This window comes from Anomalospiza imberbis, chromosome 18, assembly GCF_031753505.1.
Source record: "Anomalospiza imberbis isolate Cuckoo-Finch-1a 21T00152 chromosome 18, ASM3175350v1, whole genome shotgun sequence".
Classification (NCBI taxonomy): domain Eukaryota; kingdom Metazoa; phylum Chordata; class Aves; order Passeriformes; family Viduidae; genus Anomalospiza; species Anomalospiza imberbis.
The window spans coordinates 11110949-11130970 of NC_089698.1; the positions used below are offsets into that span (position 1 = coordinate 11110949).

At 41.0% G+C, this 20022-nt stretch overlaps 2 protein-coding genes across 4 annotated transcripts; one reads left to right on the forward strand and one right to left on the reverse strand.

Moving 5' to 3' along the window:
- Nucleotides 1–310: 310 nt before the first annotated feature.
- Nucleotides 311–19958, reverse strand: PRR14L (proline rich 14 like). Of its 3 annotated transcripts, XM_068209005.1 has the most exons (9): nt 19867–19958; nt 18176–18668; nt 17008–17089; nt 9467–15803; nt 6418–6486; nt 5494–5659; nt 5104–5210; nt 4100–4171; nt 311–3477 (listed from the first exon to the last, which is right to left on the reverse strand). In XM_068209005.1, exons 2-9 carry the CDS (start codon nt 18623–18625, stop codon nt 3201–3203), a joined length of 7560 nt encoding a protein of 2519 aa, XP_068065106.1. In that variant the 5' UTR covers nt 18626–18668; nt 19867–19958; the 3' UTR covers nt 311–3200. The 3 variants fall into 3 exon arrangements, with proteins under 3 accessions (XP_068065106.1, XP_068065107.1, XP_068065108.1); XM_068209006.1 differs by lacking the exon at nt 19867–19958 and having other exon boundaries at nt 18176–19340; XM_068209007.1 differs by lacking the exons at nt 311–3477; nt 4100–4171 and having other exon boundaries at nt 5176–5210; nt 15738–15803.
- LOC137485028 (uncharacterized) lies at nt 19190–19870 on the forward strand. The gene has a single exon (XM_068209257.1). It carries the CDS (start codon nt 19190–19192, stop codon nt 19868–19870), a length of 681 nt encoding a protein of 226 aa, XP_068065358.1.
- Nucleotides 19959–20022: the final 64 nt, after the last annotated feature.

Below are 20022 nucleotides of genomic sequence, written 5' to 3' on the forward strand. Positions count from 1 at the left end.
TTGTTACCTTGATAGCATCATACAGACTTTTAATCCACAGTTACTATCCATATTCTAGAAAAGCACCTGGAACATAATATACCAAAGGCCCACCTGAAATAAAATACAATGAATGAGAACTGCTTGCAGGAAATTGTATCCAGCAAGCACCAGAACTCAAATGTATGCAGACACAAGCCAGCCAGGAAAATGCTGTACCATACATTAAGGAGCTTTAGCTCCTCCAGTCTTAGCATGATGAAAATGATGATTTTTTTCTTCCTTTTTTTTTTTTTTATTTTCTTTTTTTTTTTTTTTTTTTTTCTGGAAGTGATCCTTCCATCTCTGACAATCAGCAAATTTAGCAAAGAGCTGCCTGGCTCTACTAAGAGACAGGACATGGCAAAAGCTTTGCAATCCTTTTCAAGCTGTTCTGGTCATCAGTCTGATGTACTTTCTATGGTGATACAAAAACTGGAGTGGGTCCACTTAATGCAAAGGCAAGTGTACATATCCTTCTGCTAGGGATGTATGCGAGACCCCAAAAGATGAATCCTCTACACTTTTTTCTTTTAATTAGCTGTGACAGAAGCAGCTCAGAATGGCAAATGGCCAGCTTTTGCCCAGTCATCACTCCCAGTGTACAAGCAGCAGCCACAAGGAACATGGCTGTTCCCTGAGTGCTGTAAACAGAAACAGAGGTGGGAAAGGAAAAAACAAAGAAGTGCATAAGCAGGACTGACACCTGTATGCTGGAGAGGGGAAGAGATGTTTGGTCTCCATTAGCTTACATTGTCATACAAACACTAAACCAAAAGAGAATAATGCTGTGTATTTGGGTTTCCACAAACCAAAGGTCTGGGAGAAGCTAGACAACTGCAACATCATTTTGTAACTCCTCCAATTACTGTAAACGGAAGAGTATTTGAGTGTTTTCTTTGCTCTGCTCTCTTTGCTGTAGCTTATAGGAAAAAAGTTCATAAATCTTATTTCAATGCAATCAGAAACAAGAGAGAGCAGGGAAGAAAATAAAACAAACCCACCCTAAACAAAACCCAACATAACCCAAAGGAAAAGACTCAATACATTCCATGTTTTGAAGCACATTAGAGGTCTGAATTTCTCCTGGACCCAAGTCTTTCCCCCCAACCCCAATCTTTATTTCCTTGAAAGCCCCAGTAAGGTTACAGCTTAATTGTGTCACTGGAAGCCTCCCATTTTAATAAAAGGTGAATGAATGCTCTGTAACAATCCCATTCTATAGCATAAATCCATAAAAATATATCTCTCACTCTTGCTGCCACTTCCAACTAGTCAATAATTGGGCTAATAAGCCAGCATAGGGAAACTTTCAAACATTTTTAAGAGTCAGTTGATCTTTGTTTTTTAGGGATTTCCTTTTACAAAAATAAAGAGGATCAATTAGAATGTTCTACAACAGCCCAGTAAGTTAACCAGAAAAATACTATGTCAATATGTTCAAAGTTTGCCTTGTTATTTTACCCTCAAACTCCAAACACTACTACTCTAAGTGTGCACTCCTATCTTTTCTTCAGTCTTCCTGATTAAAGATAATTAGCCTTCAAAACAAGAATATAAACTTCTACAAATCCCAGCACGTAAGCTAGGAGCAAAATAAACCCAGATTAAATTTCTTTCAAGACTCAGGCACACACAGTGTAATAATCGTCTTCCATTTCTCTACTCTCAAAGCTCTGAAATTCAAGAGATTGCTTGTTAACATTTAGTTTTCTGTTTGGTCAGTAACAGAAGTGGTAGAGCAACAGAAGATAATGATGGTATTTGCAGTCCTGCATTTATTGGGACTTCATAAAAAATACCCACCCACTAGATATTTGCTCAATTTGAAGGTAAATAGAAACTCTATTATAGGGGTAGATAAATAAGAAAGTGCAAATTCAAGTGACAAGTGAAAGAAAGAACAGACTAATTAAATTTGAGCATCCCAGCAACAACAACTTTGCCTGAATAACTTCTCTAGGCACTAAGGGAGAGAAATTACCTGAACAGAGCAGCCAGCATTGGAATTATGCTTCAAGTTAAGTTTAACAGAAGTTATGCCAGAAGGGAGCTCTCTTCCTTCCAAAGGTAGAGCTGAGAAATTGCCCAGTGCTGCATCAGATAATTGCATATGGCCTTACATCACAAAAACAATGTCCACGTACTCGGAGGCTCTTTGTACAGCACTGGCTATAATGTACAACAGTGCTGTACAGAGAATATCTAATTATGAGTTACAGGAATTGTAAATCTAAAATGGTAAAAAAAAACCTTCTTGTTGACATTGAAATCAGGTTAGCATGAATGGAATTAAAATAACTTTAAAACAAGTATCAAAGATTTTGCTGGTCTTTCCTGCATGCAGCAGCTCAGCTCAGTTAAATAAAAATCTCTGCCTATGTATCCTGCAGCTTAACATCCTCATGGACTAATTACCTTTTCCTCTGGAGAAGAAGTTGGCATCAGCCAAGTAAGTAAAAATATCTTCTATTTCAGAAAAAATAGTACTGGGCACCATTTTTCCTTAAAACATTACCTTTTTTGAGTTGAATCATGTTAAAAGAAGCATATACAAAGTGCAAGTTATTTAATGTCTAATTATGTGGGGCTTCTGCTGCCAGGAGCCAGGAAGGGCAAAGAAACTTAGAAGGAACCTTCTAAGTTAACAGAAGGAAGAAACAATTGAACACAAACCTAGACAGCTACTTTTAATTATCAAAAGGTTAGTGGTATATCAGTAATGTGTTTGCTAAAATTTTTCTTTATCAAACACCATATCTCTTTTGTCAGCTTGTTAAAAATAGCCATTACAGTAACAACAGCAGATTCAAATGTGCAAATGATCTGGAGTACAGAGTTCTAGCATCAGTGAAGGTGCACTACTTCCTCCTTGACACTCCTACTCTAACCCCAAAAGATATTTAAACATAATTAATTAAATATAAGCAGTTATTTCCATAGGTTGAGAAAGGAAAGGTAAATTTCATGTGGCTGTGTTACACTCAAACAGGGATTTAAAAGAATCCCTCCAACAGCATTAAAAAAAAAATATATAGCACCTTAAAGAGGGTCACAGCCGAAAACTGATTATCAGATGTTAGAACAGAGTGGCAGAGTAAGGTATGAAGAAGTCAGTAGATTTCTCCCAAGGAAAAAATACTAAAGAAGCTGACTAGACCGTTTCCAGCTAAGTGACTCCCTCAGATGCTGGAGGCCTGCTCCTGCTCAACCTCCTCTGCAAAAAAGGCTTCAAGGTCCATTAGCTTCTGACTCAGAAGAACATCTAACTCTGCACTCTGCAGTGCAGCTCTTTTTGCTCGGGTGAAACTACCCACTGCTTTGATTTTGCCTCGTGTCTTCCTTTTCCGGGGAAGAGTAAAGTCCTGAAACTCTAGAATCCGCTTTCTCTTCTGCTGGCTGACAGCGATCAAGTGTCCATTTTTCTCCTTGGGCTCCTCAAAGATTGTTTCCAAGCTCCTGGTAAAAAAAAAGAACAGAACTCATTAATACCTTAGCAGCAGCCACCATACACTGACATGGCGACTGGGAGATTTCATAACCCAGGTAAACACACAAATGTAAAGGTAAACTTTTACATTTTCACAGCCCCTCCACACACCTTACACCTCCTACAATGCACATTACTGCCAGCTGAGTTGTTATTGCTGCACAGACATTTGGGTAGAATCTCTTTGTATTTGAGTTCTAAAGCACAATTATAGAATCTTAATTTTACAGAATAAGTAAGTTTGAACATTTGATGTCAGGCTGTTATTGTTAGTATTTTAAAGAACATGTAATACCCTTTGAATTTTGGAAAGTAAGTAGCGTACTTTGATGGAGACCGGAATGAATGGATAGATGAAAAAATATACAAGTCCATACTTAACCAGCTGCAAATTCTTAGTTCATATTGTATTTCACTTTTTCACATTCAAACAGTAAAAGATACTATTTTCAAAATAACTTTCTCTAGCAGTTTAAACTAGACCAATTTTAAGAATATATCTCCCTCTTAGCTTTCATATACGTTTCTCTCCCCACCTCCCCAATTAATTTACATTTATCTCAAGTTTTCTTATTAGGAAGCAGAACCAACCTGGCAGGAGGAGGGGACTTATAGTTCTTGTTTGTGTAAATTTCTTCTAAACTAAATTCTTTCTTCTTAAGCCTGAAAAAGTAATGACAAATCAATCTAGAAGGAAGAATCTTAAAACAACCTCTCTTCACAGCAAGCAGATTTACAAGAAACAAGTACTGTTTGCATTCTGTGCCTAAATGTTAACTACTTATGCTTTAACTAACTGGGGACAAGGAGGAATGAAAAATGAGCTTATTAAGTACATAATTTCATACAGTGTTTTTATAAGGTTGGTGTCAAGACTTGCCCTTTCTGCAGAGATCAATATTCCTTCCAGCATTCTGTGATGATTTGAAATAATGATGCTCAAAAGGGGAAATCCCCTTCACCTTTTTGTGAAAGCTGAGAAAAAGTCCTACAGTCTAACGGATTAATACTTCATCTCTTGACACAGATTTTAATTATTGACAATTACCAAGGTGATCTCTGAAGAAAAGCATTCCTTTGTCAAAGGTGGTAGCTGTGTTTAGGACAGAAGTCATACTAGACTGAGTATGACTAACTGACCAGTATGACTAGCAGTCACACTAGATGACTGATTGGAAAGCTTTATCAACATCTGGCACTGTGATTCTCCACACTTTCACTGAACTAATGCTTTCCTAAGATCATACCGCAAACAAAGAAACTGAAAAACTCCAACACAATTTGCATCGACAGAACTTCCTAACAGATCACTTCATCTCACTGTGCACTGCAGGTTGACTGATTTTCACTTTATCAATAAAAACTTCTTTCTTCTTTACAAAAATGATTGCATTCCAGCTTGCTTTTTCACATTTTGACTAAACTCCAGTCAGTAGTTTTGATCCAGCTGATAGAGCTGTGTCAATCATTTCTTGTAAAGGAAGTAAACATCAGATGTCACTCAACTGGGGCTGTATAAAATAGTTGTGGTAAGAGAAACATTAATTGAAATGATTACTCCTATGCTTTGAGTCCATTTCAGAGGTACTGCTCACCTTTTTGGTTTGGGTAGTCCCATTGGAGTAAGGTTAGGGTCTGGCTTAGGAACAGTTTTCCTGATTCGGATCTGTGAGACTTTATTTGGCCTCTTTTCTGGCTCAGTCTTAAGAAAGAAAGATGGAAAAGTTAAAATCAAGGAAATTAAAACCATACTAGTCAACAGAATTCCCTTTTATTCTGAATATACATTATCTATAGAATAAACATTCCTCTCTGGTTTGCCACCTTCTTTCTGCTTGAATCAAAGCAAGCAGCAGCACAGAGCAGGACCTGCAGCCTGTTTTCTCTCCTCATCTTTAACAGTTACTTGATAATATCCAGCAGCAGCAGCTTCAGCTTCTGGAGAGCCAAGAGTCTGAGAGATCTAAAACATAAAATGAACTCACTTTTTTCAGTTCTGTGTCACCTTGGGATCTCAGACAGGCTGGAACAGAAGCATCTGCTTCCTCAAGGGCAGGGATCTGGAGCTCAGATGCTGAAAGCCTGGGGGGAGATGGCAATGACTCTGGAAGTGCATGAGGCTTTGGTAACAGAGGGAATGAAGTTTCCAGACTGTAACAGAGAAAGAAGAGAACACGTGTAGATTGATACCCAACTGATAATGCAGCAGCATTCCATGCTCTCAGGAGATGTTCCTAAATTGCAATATGGGCACAAAAAACCAACACATTTCACAGAAATGGCCCAAGTAAGTGACCTCTGGTACACACATACAGCCCAAACCTGCTGCGTCCCACACTGATACTGACACCAACTAAACTGCCAGAGTATTTGAACATGTCATTTTAAACCCACTCTTTTCATACAGCTAAACAATATACAGCTCTATATATCAACAGATAGAAAGGGATCAATCCTCCTTCCTCCAAAGCAAATTTCTTTGGCACAACTATTAATCATACTTTTTATTTACAGATAAAATACAGCTTTGACATCTGCCGTCCCTACACTTAGAAGGAATAGAAGGAAGTTTCAGCACCTGTTGTCCAGTTGCTAAGGCAGAAAGGACTTATAGCCAAGTAAGGAGTCAAACTTCTATAGTTTCACATATTCAGTTCATAAGAAGTGGCACAACATGGTTGAAAGTAACAGACCTGTCCTGTCCAATGTTCTAGGTGGTGTTTGCATAACTGCCCCTCCACTCCTCCATTACATCACCCAGTCAGCTTACCTCACCCACTTCTTAATCAGAAAGCTGTTCTGGGAGTGAACTGCCAAAAGCTGAAAGCCAAAATGACATAAGCAATGGCTTTCTGAGGAAGGTTATGATCCCACTACTCAGAATAAATACCAACATCCCAGATACTCACCGTATCGCATGGCCTGCGGTCTGCAGTGCTCCCATACTCTGTACAGGTAAGTGTGGTAACATGGCACAGCTGGGTCAAAGAGGAATGAAAAAACAAAACAAAACAAGACACACAGAAATTAGGTCTACGCTATAAAAAGATGAGGGAAAAATTATTAGTATAAACTAGACTGTAAGACAAGATGTTCATATCAGGAATGAGAATGAAAGACTAAAATGATACTAAAGAAAGGCACATCTGCTGTTTAGGCAACTATATTTCATTGTTAGGGAAACTGTCCTGCTTTCCTTTAAAAATGGTAGTAATGAGAAAAGGAAATAAAGGCACAGAGACTGAGACAGTAATACTGAAAGTCATAATTATTTCTACATAGTTATTAAAGTCTGAAAATTGTAATTCTTTCTATGAAAGTCTATATTCCTTACTCAACACCCCAAGTTTTCACAATTAAAGTAACCAAAAACCTTGAAGGATTTGGTTACTAAAGAAATGGTGCATTATGGCAACAGTAACAAGTAAAAGGAAGTACTTCCATTAAATTGACTCCCTGTTGTCTCTAAAAACCACAGCCTGCAATACTCTTACTTGATTGGAATAACCGAAAGCCTATCCATAAGGGTTGGTAATTACCAGAATTCTATGGCATAAAAGTCAGCACAGCAGCTCTAAGTCCTTTGATATAAAGCTTTGCTTTTGTGCCCATACTGTTAACAGCAGGAAATCACTTGGGACAGCTTTTATTACATTCAACAGCAAATCTTGTATTTGCTGTTCTCTCAAACCAACAGTGAAATGTACTTCACTGTTCTAAAGCAAAGATATTACAGCCAGACTGGAATTCTACAAAGGAAATGAAAACCAGCCATGCTGGAAGCACAGGGAAGTCCAACTATACATAAAGAGGTCAGAAAGACCCACTTATTGTGTTTATCACTTATGTCAGAACTGTAACATTTTGTTTCAACATTTCACTCATTATTCCAGTGTTACTGGAACGGTATCAGTAGTGCAGCAGAGCCCTCTCTGTTAGAGACAGAGTTTATTGTTTTATGCAATAATAATACAAAACTACAAGGACAGAAGGAAATCACTTTAGAAATTTTTAATTCAAATAAGCTTTAATTAGAAAAAAACTTCACTGAAAGACTGCTTTTATTGTTGACAGTGGAAGTTAGGTAGGGCAAATACTTTAGTTCCTTGTTCTCCTGGTTATTAAGAACACTAATTGTGAGTGAAATATTTGAAAGAGAACAAATCTTTTCCAGATGAAAATGGCCTGCAGGGAACTTTTTGATTTTTCTAATTTTTAATCATCTTAAAACAGGCAAGAATTTCTGTCATAGTGGGAGCTGAAAAGGCTTTTATACTGCACCAAACATACCTCTCATATTTATGTACCAAACATCTGAGTGGGACAGATTTACGTCTGCCTCATACAGATAGTTGTAAGGTATTTTAGAGAAAAAAAAAACAAATTGAATTTTAGGGTATTTTAACTCTGGATTATTTTCACTTGAAGTGAAGATGTTTGATTTGACTACTCTCCCTTTGGGAAAAAGATCACCAGTCATAGCAAAGCATGCACTTTTCCAAAGACTCTTCACATCAATAATGAAATCCTCGTGTACATTAGCTAACTGGATATGCTGTCCCGAGCTGCTGAGGAGCCTGCAGACTTAGGGATGTGGGAAAACCCCCAAGTTCTGATCTCCCAGTCCAAGGAGAGCATGCCTCAGTAACACAAAACACTGAATTCACCTTATACACACAATTAAGTTTTAAAAAGATGTTTGTTTTATTTTTAACAATGTGTTATTTTTAAGTTTAGTGCTGAAACTGTACTTTACTGCTATGATCACTTTCAGAGTATGAAATGAAATGGAAGCAAGTCCCTTAGAATGTGCTGCAAAAGTTGTCTCTATGCCATTATTCAACTTAATTCTTTTAGTGCAGACAACTCTAGAATGGAGCAGTGCTTTCACAAGCTCACTCACACCTTTGGCAGACATTAGAATTTATACTAACAAGTGATAAACTTTTAGGTATGTTACCCATTTATAGAAAGCAAAGTGCAGCATTTGTTATCTGGCAAGTTTTATGGTTACACTTGTGTCAATCTGTGACATAGGCTAAATTCAGCAGTGTTCCACAGACTCCCACACTAATCAAAACAATTAATTAAATAGACTTTGGTACAGTGCTCATGGCACAGTGCTCTCTGTCCAGGAATTGCAAGGTGACAAAATCAGGGACTGAACTGCCCTCTGTTGTTGAGGGATAAAGGGCAAAATCTCTGCTCAAGGGCATGCAAAAATCCTGTAACAGAGCTAGAAACTTCTTTCATTCTTTTTATTAGCAAAAAGATCTTAAATGCTCATAACAAAGTAAAATTAAATATGCAAAGTAGATTTCAGTCCTCTTCCCACTCGTAACAAGATTGACACACAGAGAAAAATTCATTACCAATGTTAACTGGAGCTACATTTGCTTGTGCCAACATCACATATTAAAAGCCATAGCATGCATAAAGAGGTTTCAATTAGCATAGAATGGTCATGGAATACAATTTTAAATGTTACTGAATGACACCCCCCGCCCTTTACAATTCTACCTAACCTGATACTGAGCATTTTACAGTGGTTCCAAGGGGTATTTGTGGCTCAGACCTCTGAAAAAAACTTTCCTACCTCAGAAATCCAGTTCCTCTGCAGTCACTCTGAATAGACCTAATGAAGTAGCTCACCTTTTGCATTATATACTCTGATGCATGGTGTGTATATTTTGCAAGGGAGAAGAAAATACAGTTAGCCATTCTGCCAAAACAGGATAGTATTAAAGAAGTGAAGGCAAATATATTTAAATTCAGCTAAAAGACTGTTCTGTAAGAAAGGGTCTTCCACGTTGAGCCATTCCTGGAGCAGAATGTGTAGATCTGGAACAGGAGAAACTGACCCTCCAGTGCAAGCTGCAATTACCCTCTCCCTCCCGAAAAGGAGCAAGAATATACCCTGCACACATTTAATCTCAGAAATAAGTTGATGGGTTTTACCTGTTCTCGATGCCCACACTTGGCTGCCACTTGCAGTGACTGGAATGGAGAGGAGTGATTTCAGAAGGACGGGCAGAAGGACCATGCTGACTCCATATGGACAATACCCTGCCCAGTGAGTATGGCAATGAGGAGACGAGCTCATCGGACACACACCTCGGGTACCTGTTCCCTTTCAAACCCTGTGCCAACTGCGATATAAATAGTCTCTGGATGGTAGGAATATGACTGGTTAAGTTTCTTCTTCTTGTCCAAATCCTGTAACATCCAGGGGAAGAAAGTGCTAACACTGTGTGAAGGCCAAGCCTGGAACAACCTCTGCTTCTTCCAGCTACAGTGTTTCTTCCAGGGTCAGGATGAACAGCAACAGTCCTGGGGGTTGTTGTGGAGTGAGAGGAATGAAGCTCATTATTTACACGGGAATCTTCCTTGAAAGCTGTTGTATTTGAACAGCTCTGAGACAGGAGAAAAGACAAAGTCCACTCTGAAGCTGGTGCTGGCGTTTCTCTGAAAACTGGGCTGTGATGTACAGAGTGCTGGGATGTAATCCCTCTGAGGTCTGTCACAGGACTGGAGTCCAATTTTATGTGAAAGGAAATTGGGAAAGCTGAGGTGTCCAAGAAAGAGGCTGGAGGCTTGTGGCTTAAGTCTGAAGAAAATATTTTGGTAGTTTCTACAGGATAAAGTGCCAAAGGCTGAAAGCTGAACATCTTGGTGCACCAGCTGCCAGCCCAGCGTGAGTGTACGTTCCTGTTAATGCAAGAAAAGGCTTCCAAGAGATTTTTAGATCTACACTGACTGTACCTGTCACCCACTGGAAGAATTTCAGAAGAATATGGCAGAGGTTCTAAGTTACGGCTGCTTTTGGCAGGGGCCAGGAGCTTGCTGGCCATTGCAGACAACTTGCTCAACAATGCTGGTTCTTTGGTACATTTTCTAAATTTCAAGCTGTTCAACAAACTGCACCTCTTGGCCCTCTGCCTTGGCATATGCACAAATCTCATGGCTGTTTCCTTTTCCACTGTCGGTGGTTCACATGGAAAGTACAAAGATTCCAGAAGCGGGTTTTCCTGTTTAGGGAATGTTTCCAGGGGAATCTCAGAGACAGGTGAATTTTTAACTTTTTTTATTTTTCTTACGGTTTTTAGCTGATACAATGTGGGAACTTTTTTGCATGTCCTTCCAGGTTGTATTTTTAATGGAAGAGCTCCTCTTAGTTTATTCATAGTTCCTCTTCGTTTATTTGTAGTTCCAAAGGCACCAGGGATCCCATCGCTCCCTAAATTAAGGTTCAGGTTTTCCATTTCTGAATCCTGAGTCTTCAAAAACTGTGAACTAATAAAATCTGTGGTAATCTTTGGCCTTTTAACTTCTTGTAAAGTGCTACATAGTTTACTTTCACTGCCTCTTACAGCAACAATTTCCTCTGAAGCGTCTCCAAACTTCATATTTCTAGATGTCATCAACTCAGCTGAAGAGCTGCTTAAGAGTTCAGAACTGCGCACCATACTTGGTTGCAGTATGATTTTTACTTTCTCCTGATGTTTTAACTTCTGTTCTTGTTGTGCCTTGCCCAACTGATGTACTTCCATCTTTCCATACTTCTTCTGTTTAAATACTTGACATTCTTCTATTTGATCAAGTCTCTCTGAAAATAAAGCCCCATTTTCCTTGCAAACTGCGTGAGTTGGTATTTTGTCCTGGCCTTCTGTTACTTCCTTTACATTATCTTTGCTCCATGCATTTAATTTGTAAGGCACACACGCTTCACTGCAAACCACACCGTTTGGGGATGGTTCTTTGCAACTGTCTGATAGTGTGCTCAGAGGTGGAGAAAATGTGGGTGTTGTATCATCCTGCACTTCTGGGGCAGCCTCTGTGTCAGATACAGCTCCAGCCTGACAATCATGCACAGTTTCTGAAGGTACACTAGTACCTGCTAAGTTTGGAAGCTTTGTATCATTTTGTCTTTCTTTTGAAAAATTATTTCGTTTGGATCTTGGGATTACTTCCAAAGCCTTTCCATAATTCTCATTCCTGAGGGGGACTATTTTGTTACCAGACTCTTTAGAATCTTCCAACAAGGCCCATGGACAATCTTTGGGCAACCTTCCTCTAGGGGCAACCTCTTTTCCTATCGTCTCTTGAACACAGGTATTCTTAAATTTCTTGTCACTGGGAGGAATTTTTGGTGAGCTCACGTCCATGTCTTTCACGGCTGGTGTGCAAAGCCCTTCAGCTTTCAGATTTTCTTTGCTGTGGGCACAAACTCTTGAGCTTTTGGCACCATTCAGAGCGCCAGCTGCTGATTCATTCTCTGAAGATGAAACCTCAATATTGCTGGATTTTTTCTTAACGGAAATTGTTACAGAAAGAATTTTTGTCATTGAAGCATCTTTGCTAAATTTTTTGTCCACACATGAAATATCTCTTTGTGTATTCTCGGGCGGCATACACAGGTTTTCTTTCTCAGGCAGAGAGATGTGAGAGTTCAGAGCTGACACAGTTTCTGAATCTGCCTGAGTCTCAACACAAGGTTCTTGGATGTCAAACTTTCCAAAATGAGATGGGCCAATGCCCCTTTGATCATCAGTTTCTTTACCAGGCTCAAAAGTTAACTGCGGGCAAGAGTTATTTAGGATAGGAGTTATACTCAGACTTTCTCCGTTTTCTGTATCTGAAATCACATTTATATTTTCTGGCTTATCTGAATTCTTAAACTTCTCTTGACCAGGAGGACGTTTTGGCGAGCTCATGTCCATGTCTTTCACAGTTGGCATGCAAAGCCCCTCACCTTTCAGACTTTCTTTCCTATGGACACAAACTCTTGAGCTTTTGGCACCACACAGAGAGCCAGCTGCTGATTCATTCCCTGAAGATGGAACGTCAACATTGCTGGATTTTTTCTTAACGGAAATTGTTACAGAAAGAATTTTTGTCATTGAAGTATCTTTGCTAAAAACTTCAGCTGAAGATGAATCACAATTATCTCTTTGTGTATTCTCGGGTGGCATACACAGGTTTTCTTTCTCAGGCAGAGAGATGTGAGAGTTCAGAGCTGACACAGTTTCTGAATCTGCCTGAGTCTCAACACAAGGTTCTTGGATGTCAAACTTTCCAAAACGAGATGGGCCAGCGCCCCTTCGAGCAATAGTTTGTTTACCAGGCTCAAAAGTTAACCGTGGGCGAGAGTTATTTAAGATAGGATTTATATTCAGATTTTCTCTGTTTTCTCTATCTGAAAGCATATTCCTATTTTCTGGCTTGTATGAAAGACTCCCATGAATTGATGAAATGGGCAGAAATTGAGCACTAATTGTATTTTCCTGGTTCTCCACCAACCACTTTATCTTTGGCAAAGATTGCTGCATTTTGTTTACTGCAAACGCCAGCTCTGCTTTCTCTTTTGCACATTGGATAAAAGGAGCCCGCTGTGAGCACTGTGGCTTGTCATCAGAAAAGTTTTCTTCAAGAGCTCCTTTAGTGCTTCTTTCACATCTGTTCTCATGTTCTTGTAGTCTGATTGTCTTCTCTTCAATTAGATCGCTAATGGAGTCCATGTATCCTGAAGAATCTTCATTTTTCACACCAATTAAAGAGTCCAAACCCATTACATTCTCTTGTACAGCTCCTTTAAACCTGGCTTCTCTTGCACATTTATGGCCCAACAGAGGCAGGTCACCACCTGTTTTTAGCAGAACCTCTTCACTGTGATTAGGAACAGTTTTGTCTCTTTCCACAGAACCACCCGTGGTTTGCGAGCCAGTGTTTGGTTGATTGGTTAAACTTTCTAAATGTTGCTCACTGCCCAGCACTGGGACATCAGACTCACTCTGACATGGATGAAACTGATTTCCCAAAGGAAAAAGGGTCTCTTCTGTTTGGCCAGCACGTCGTGTTGGAACATTCACGTTGTCAAGTGCTGGCTGTGGATCAGAGGTTGAAGTGCTACACACGGAGGGATCAGCTGTGAGCAGTGGCATTTCTTCCTGCTCACGTGTGTCGAGTTCTCTTTTCCATGGGGCTAACAGAGAGTTGTAAAATCCAAAATTATGAGCACAGGTGTTTCTGTTCAAATATCTGATTAATAGCTGTTCACTAGTCCTATTCCTCTGATTGCCTTCAGGAGCATTTGGAGAATCCACAGCTCCTGTTTTATCAAATTCATCTGTCTGGGAAGCACGCATGCCAATCTGTTCTTTTGCCTCATCTCTGTCACAAACAATTTCACTGCCCATTACTTTACAAAGATCAAATCGTTCCACAACCTCCATATTCTTATTTGAAATCTCATTTCTTGCCAAGGTAGCAGTAGGCTTCTCTGCAATATATGCTGAGCAAAACATGGTTTTTCCTGTAGGAATATCATTTATCCCATGCAGAGCTATACCTCTGTTGTCCCAGTCATTTTCACCAAGAAGAGATCCATGTGCAAAAGGGGCGTGTGCTTCTGGAAAGATGATTGCCTCTTTACTGTTATATCCTGATGAAGACACTCCTTCCAAATTATAATTTTCTCCAATTTTATCAACTTCAACACCAAAAGAATGACTGTTCAGGAAAACTTCATCCACACGTGTACTCCCTGATAAAATACAGGAAGTACTGGCAGCCGTACAGTGTTTTTCTATACTCTTATTACAAAGCCATGTGTGACAATGTTCATTTTCTAAACCAGTGACCACTCTCTCCATATTTCCTGCAGAAGATTTTATATCCATTTGGGACACTCTGCTTGCTGTATTAGGGTTATCAAAAGTCATGGAATTTACAGAAGACTTGAATCTGTCTTTATGAAGCAAAACTTCAGCAACTTGTTCCGCTGTTGTTCCAGAAGCACCAATTAGTTCTTTTCTAGACCAACTATCCCAAGCCTTGTCCCTGCATGAAACTTCATTATTAGTACAAGGAAGACACTCATTATAATGAGGTTCTCTTGATTTTTGTAGAACAGGAGGTAGAGTTACATTTAGTGTATAAAACAAATTAGTTTTGTTCCCAGTAGATAAGCTGTCATTACTATCAGCTTCTGCAGCTCCAACTAAACCACCAGCCAACTCTTCTGATGTTGTACTGCTCTCAGATTCCTTTTCAAGCAGTTGTGCCGTGGGTGAGTCTTTTTCTAGCTTGGTACTAAGATGAAGACAGCTGTGGTTACTGAGAGGAGGAATTTTATTGGCAGTACCATAAAAGCATATGTCTCTCTGCCCAGTTTCATGGGAAGCAATGTTACTCGTTTCCACCCACAAACTATTTTCTTTTATAGCATTCTTGTATGGGTCACTGACAGAGAATTGCCACTGGTTTTTTTTCAACTTATCACCTTCTGATGGGAATATTTTAAATTTTTCTTTTGAGAACTCCTCAGGAGATGAAGCAACAGAACTAAAACCTAGAGAATAACACTGCTCAGAATTAGCAGCCTCTTGAGCCTCAGGCCAGCTACAGATTTCAACTTTATCCCCCACAGCAATTTTTCTCCAGACTTCAGCTGCTTCTTCAGACTCAGAGCTGTATGATTTTCCTATAGTAGCACTTAATTCCCTAGGAGCAGTTTTTGCACTAGATAATCCTTTTTTTCTTATCACTAAGTTCTGCTCTACTGGTACAGATGTGGAGGTTTGGTTTTCTAAAAACCCAGTTCCATGATCATAAATCGTGTGATGTTTGATGTGTTGGGGAAGGTACTTCTGGGGGGTTTCACTGGTAATTCCATGAACTGCAGAACTGCTTCCTAGTGGCATATTTCCAAAGTCCAGATAAGAGATGCTTTTCAGAAGTGGACATAAAACTTCAGAACTCTGTGTGGAGAGTGTTCTACAGCTTTCTGCTGAGAACGACTCATGAAGTTCATTTTGTTCAGGTACAGGACCCTTAAAGAAGCCATAAGCATAATTTTCTTCATCCTGCTGACAAGTCTGGCAATTAGCAAATGACGTACTGCATTCATTAAGAGGATTTTGTCTGGGTAACTTTTCTTCTCTAATCTCCAAACCAGATACACCATTCCCCCCTGTTCTCAATGGCATGGCAGCATGGGCTTTTGACCCACTATAGTCACTTGTTTTTTGTTGATGATCTGTAGCTGCTCCAATGTCCATGACTTTTAAAGGCTGTAAAAAACCTAAGATGCTGGTTTCTGAAACCCCAGCTCTGGCCATGACTGTGTCTACGTCTGGGCATTGATTGCTCTCAGGTGGAAGACCTTTACTCACTCTGTCATTCCTGTATCCTGCTTTACTAAATATCCTAGTCCCATCAGCCTTCATACCTTGTACTTCTTCAGTGAGCTTTGGCAGAGTTTCAGCTGTCACCTGAACATTTGCTTGGTTTTCTTCTGCATAAGAAAAAAATAAAGCCAATCAGAACCATATGCTAAATTTAGAAGGCATTCAGCTTATTAAGTACATTTTGTTGTTGTACACAACACTCCATGCAGTGTTGGTTACCAAAATGTTCTTGAAAGTGAGAATTGATGCTAACGATTTTACTACAAGCCTTTAGAGGAAAAAACAAACTACTCCACCACAAAGCTAAGGCAAAAAACCCAATCCTTTTCAATACAGACATTCCCATGAGCAGCAGGCATTCCAAGTCCTGTACATTTCATGTTCCTCTAGTATCAAGCTAGGTGAATGCAGGTTCTGTAACTTAACACATAGGAAGCCATGGCAAACATTAAAATAATGCTTATTTGTAACATCAAAATTCAACATAGGCTGGTGCTTGATCTGCTCCAGCCTAGAAACAGAGCTGGCCATTGTGTGACCATTTCCATTTCTTCATCCTTGGAGACATGTCTGTCAGTAACTCATCCATAGGAAAACAAGACATATCTCATCTGCTCAAGCAATTTGCATTATTCATAAACTTTTTTCTGTAAAATCACAAAGAAGGCGCTAATTAAAAATTTACAGTTACTGTAGAATATCTTCATACTCAAAACTTTACAGGGAACATATTTACTCAGACTTCTACAGATCTTTCCCCTATTTTCTAGCAAGCACCAAGACTAGATGGCATTCGTCACTAAATACAAGTTTAGGTAAAGATAGCAGGGAGGGAAAAAGAAAATAATTACTAGATGCAGTAAAAGTGATCAAAGTACTTGAAGCTAGAAAAGTATGGAGGATTATAATGAATTTAATAATTACTTTAGCTGTCCTCTTTCTTTGGATTCTGCACTTTTAATTTTATTTTTTAGAACACTCAAAAATAATAACACTTTTAATATATATGTGCTATTACTGCTCTCATACACTTCATCTTTGAGACTAAAGGAAATGCTAAATATCTGCTATTAACAGCCTCTTCTGCTTTGGAAACAAATAACTAAAACACATCTTCTACAGAAAAGGTCTTGAAGAAAGTACATACCCTGTCAGGAGAAAGTAAAGCATTAAGTGTTGATATTGTTATAGTGACACAGGGTAACACTTTCTAAATGAGCCATCCCACAATCACTCATCCATTTAAAATCAACAATAAATAACTGGGAGACAAGCAGGGGCTGGATAGGGATGTAGAGCTAAAATAACTACCTGTGTTCCTCAGAGATCCTGCAATTTCAGTGCAATAGGTTCTCAAAGGCTTTGCCTCTTGCTCATTTAAGTGAGGGTCCTCCTGAAACAAGACAGAAATATGGATTTGGTTAGACATGGTTAGTTATGGTTAGACAGAAAGATGGTTAGATTTTCTGAGGTGTTTCATGTCTCAGGGCCTGCATCTGCTCAGCTGGGCTAGTTCAGAGTAAGAAATTCACTAAGAAACCTCCAGACACATCAGCCTTGGCCAGAGGCAGCCTTGCATTGCAAGGGCTTCACACAAGCACTAAGGATGCATCCCCAAAACATTGCTGTATTTAGCAGCAATGAAGTCTTGTGATGTGGCAGAGAAAATTTAAGTACATGGCCTAAAATGCAAATTGTTGAAAATTGGAATGAGAAGAGTAATCCAGTCTCCATGTCTAGTTCACACCCCCAAACCACTCCCACTAGACTTCTGGGAAGATGTGGGCATTTTCTGTCTCTATTAGAACTTGTCTTGTACTATTCCTTGGGCTCAAAACCACAAACCCAAGTACAGGTGACCTAGATCTGCCGGCAAAACCACCAAACCAAATTACCTGCATTCAGAAATATGTGAAAACTCATCTTGAAAACTGAATGACTATAAAGGATTTAGTGAGTTTAATTTCACAAAAGTGATAAATCAATTTTTAAAAAAAGTCAAATAAATCAAACAGATATCAAAACCTAGAATTAAACACACAAAATTATGCAACACCCAATAATTAAGGTAAAACATTCAGCTGTGCACCTTTTTCTGTTACATATCTGCACCATTCCAGCAGTATTTAAGCAAGTGAAAACACTGGTAGTTTAAAATACTGCCGGTCGACTGAACTATTGTCTAATTTTTCACCGGACCCACAATAATCCAGATGCTGACACACACACACCCTGGATGTGTCCAAGGCCAGGCTGGATGGGGCTCTGAGCAACCTGGTGCAGTGGAAGGTCTCCCTGCCCATGGCAGGGGGCTGGAACAAGGTGACCTTCACGGTCCTCTTCCCACCCAAACCATTTTATGATTCTATACTAGAAGACACAAAAAAGAACCAGGAAACCTACTGCCAAACCCACTGCCTAGTGGCTCTAACCCTAAATTCAAATTATCACGCAGGGATTCATTTCTGCATTCGCTTACTTGTTCTGACCAACTTTCTCCCAGAGTTAAAGGGCAACATTCAGCACGATGGTCCTCAGCACCTTGTGCCTCTTCATCTTCTTTCTGGTATCCATCACTAGAACAGTCTAGTTTCCTAAAGTGTCTTTTTCTGCTTTTTTCATCCTCTGCAAGGTCTCCAGCCTGTAGTAATTCTTCAGGAAAGGATTCTGCTGGCCCATGAGAAATCACCTGGAGCATATCACCCAAGTCCTCTGTCTTCTGGCAAAAGTTTCCTAGGGCAGAAGTCCATGGCCCATCCCTGTGTGCCAGCACGGGTACTGGCCCATCAGATTGTGCCTCTAATCCAAGGCTGGGCCCTGGCACTGCCATGGGTTCCCTGGAGATGCTCTCTGGCAGTCCGGTGTACAACTCCTCTATTACAGCAGACACAGAAGAATCAAGGAGAGACTCCGCCCCAGATGAGAGCATCAGGGCTGTTGAAGATCAGTTGCCCTGAGCTTTCCAGTTTATCCTAAAAATAAAAGCAATGTTAAATCAATGTACATTGGATTAACCATAGAAAACCCTGAGCTGGAAGGGACCCTCAAGGACAACTGAAATCCATCTACTGGACTAGATTAAAAGGAAAAGCTTAATTCCTCAAGATTCAAGTATATATATTTAAGAAAGATACTTCCAAATATGTCTTTAAGAAAGGAGCCGAGAAAGACTTGAGTATGTAAGGAAATGCTTCATGAACAAAAGAAGACTGTAAAGCCAAATAGATATTCCCAAGCTCATTTTCACATTCAAACATCTCCCTGCAGATTTAACCACATCTTCTGAATAACATGAGAAGAGGTTATAAAGCAAAAATCACCGGGGCTTGTATCAGACATCCTCCTCCCCCTTCACTAGAACTAAAGCATTGTTTGATGTCCTGGGATTTTCATGAGTTTCTAGTCTTTGGAAAAAAGCTCCAACTTTTCTTCACATTCTCTGCCTGGAACGAACAGTCTCTAAGCCATCAGGCAGCGCCTCTCGGCTTCTCTCATGAGAGCACTCTGTACTGACACGCAGTGCAGAGGATGCTTTGTGCCAGGGCACAGCCCCGGTCCCGGATCCTCTTCGGCCCAGAACCGAACGCCCGGTGCGCGGCAGCTGCTTTGTGAGCTGACACCGCTCCTGCCGGCACCGGGAAAACCCCGAAACGCCGCCGTCCGTCAAATCGCTCCCGAGGGCTCACGGACAGGAAAGGGCTCAGCCAGGCCTTCAGAGGCCATCAGTTACTCAGTTTACCAAAACACGGGCTCATCAGCCGGGCGTTGGGCTGTGCTCCTTAGGCAAGAGCAGCCTGTGCAGAGACAGGCGAAACTCGCAGCAGCCTCCCGGGAACACGCGAGGCCACTCGTCCCCGGGACAGCATCACCCTCCCGGCGGTGCCGCCCGAGCCCAGCCGCAGCAGCGCCGACGGACTCGGCCACGAGCCCCGCTCCTTCTCCGCGGCAGCGGCACCCGCACCGGCCGGCGCCGAGGGTCCGCAGCCGCTCTGCGGCGGCGCACCGGAGATCGCCGCTCTCGGTAATTACACAACCGCCGGTGTCGCCCCCGGGCTGGGCAGGGCCCGCTCCGGCCGCTCGGCCCCGCTCCAGCTCCCAGCCGGCGGCGGCGGCGCGCGCAAGAGGCGGGCCCGCGCCGGCACACCCCCGCGCCCCGCCCGGTGCCGTTACCTGAGCGGCGGCGGCCGCCGGCCCCGCTGTGCGTGCGCGCCCGCCGCGCCGCGCCCCGCGCGCATCACTTCCGCGTCCGGGGCGGGGCCGCGGGCGGACCGGCAGCCGCTGCTCTGGCCCCGCCTCTGGCAGCGCCCGCCCCGCCCCGCCCCCCGC

Bases quoted from the DNA above. Each gene is read 5' to 3' on its own strand.
- LOC137485028 (XM_068209257.1), top strand. From the start codon at position 19,190: ATGAGAGCACTCTGTACTGACACGCAGTGCAGAGGATGCTTTGTGCCA.
- PRR14L (XM_068209005.1), bottom strand. From the start codon at position 18,625: ATGCTCTCATCTGGGGCGGAGTCTCTCCTTGATTCTTCTGTGTCTGCT. The intron at 5,211-5,493 runs GTGAGTTCATTT...TTCTTTCTTAAG, and splicing joins GTGACACAGAACTGAAAAAA to ACTGAGCCAGAAAAGAGGCC. The intron at 3,478-4,099 runs GTTGGTTCTGCT...TTTTTTTACCAG, and splicing joins AAGTCCCCTCCTCCTGCCAG to GAGCTTGGAAACAATCTTTG.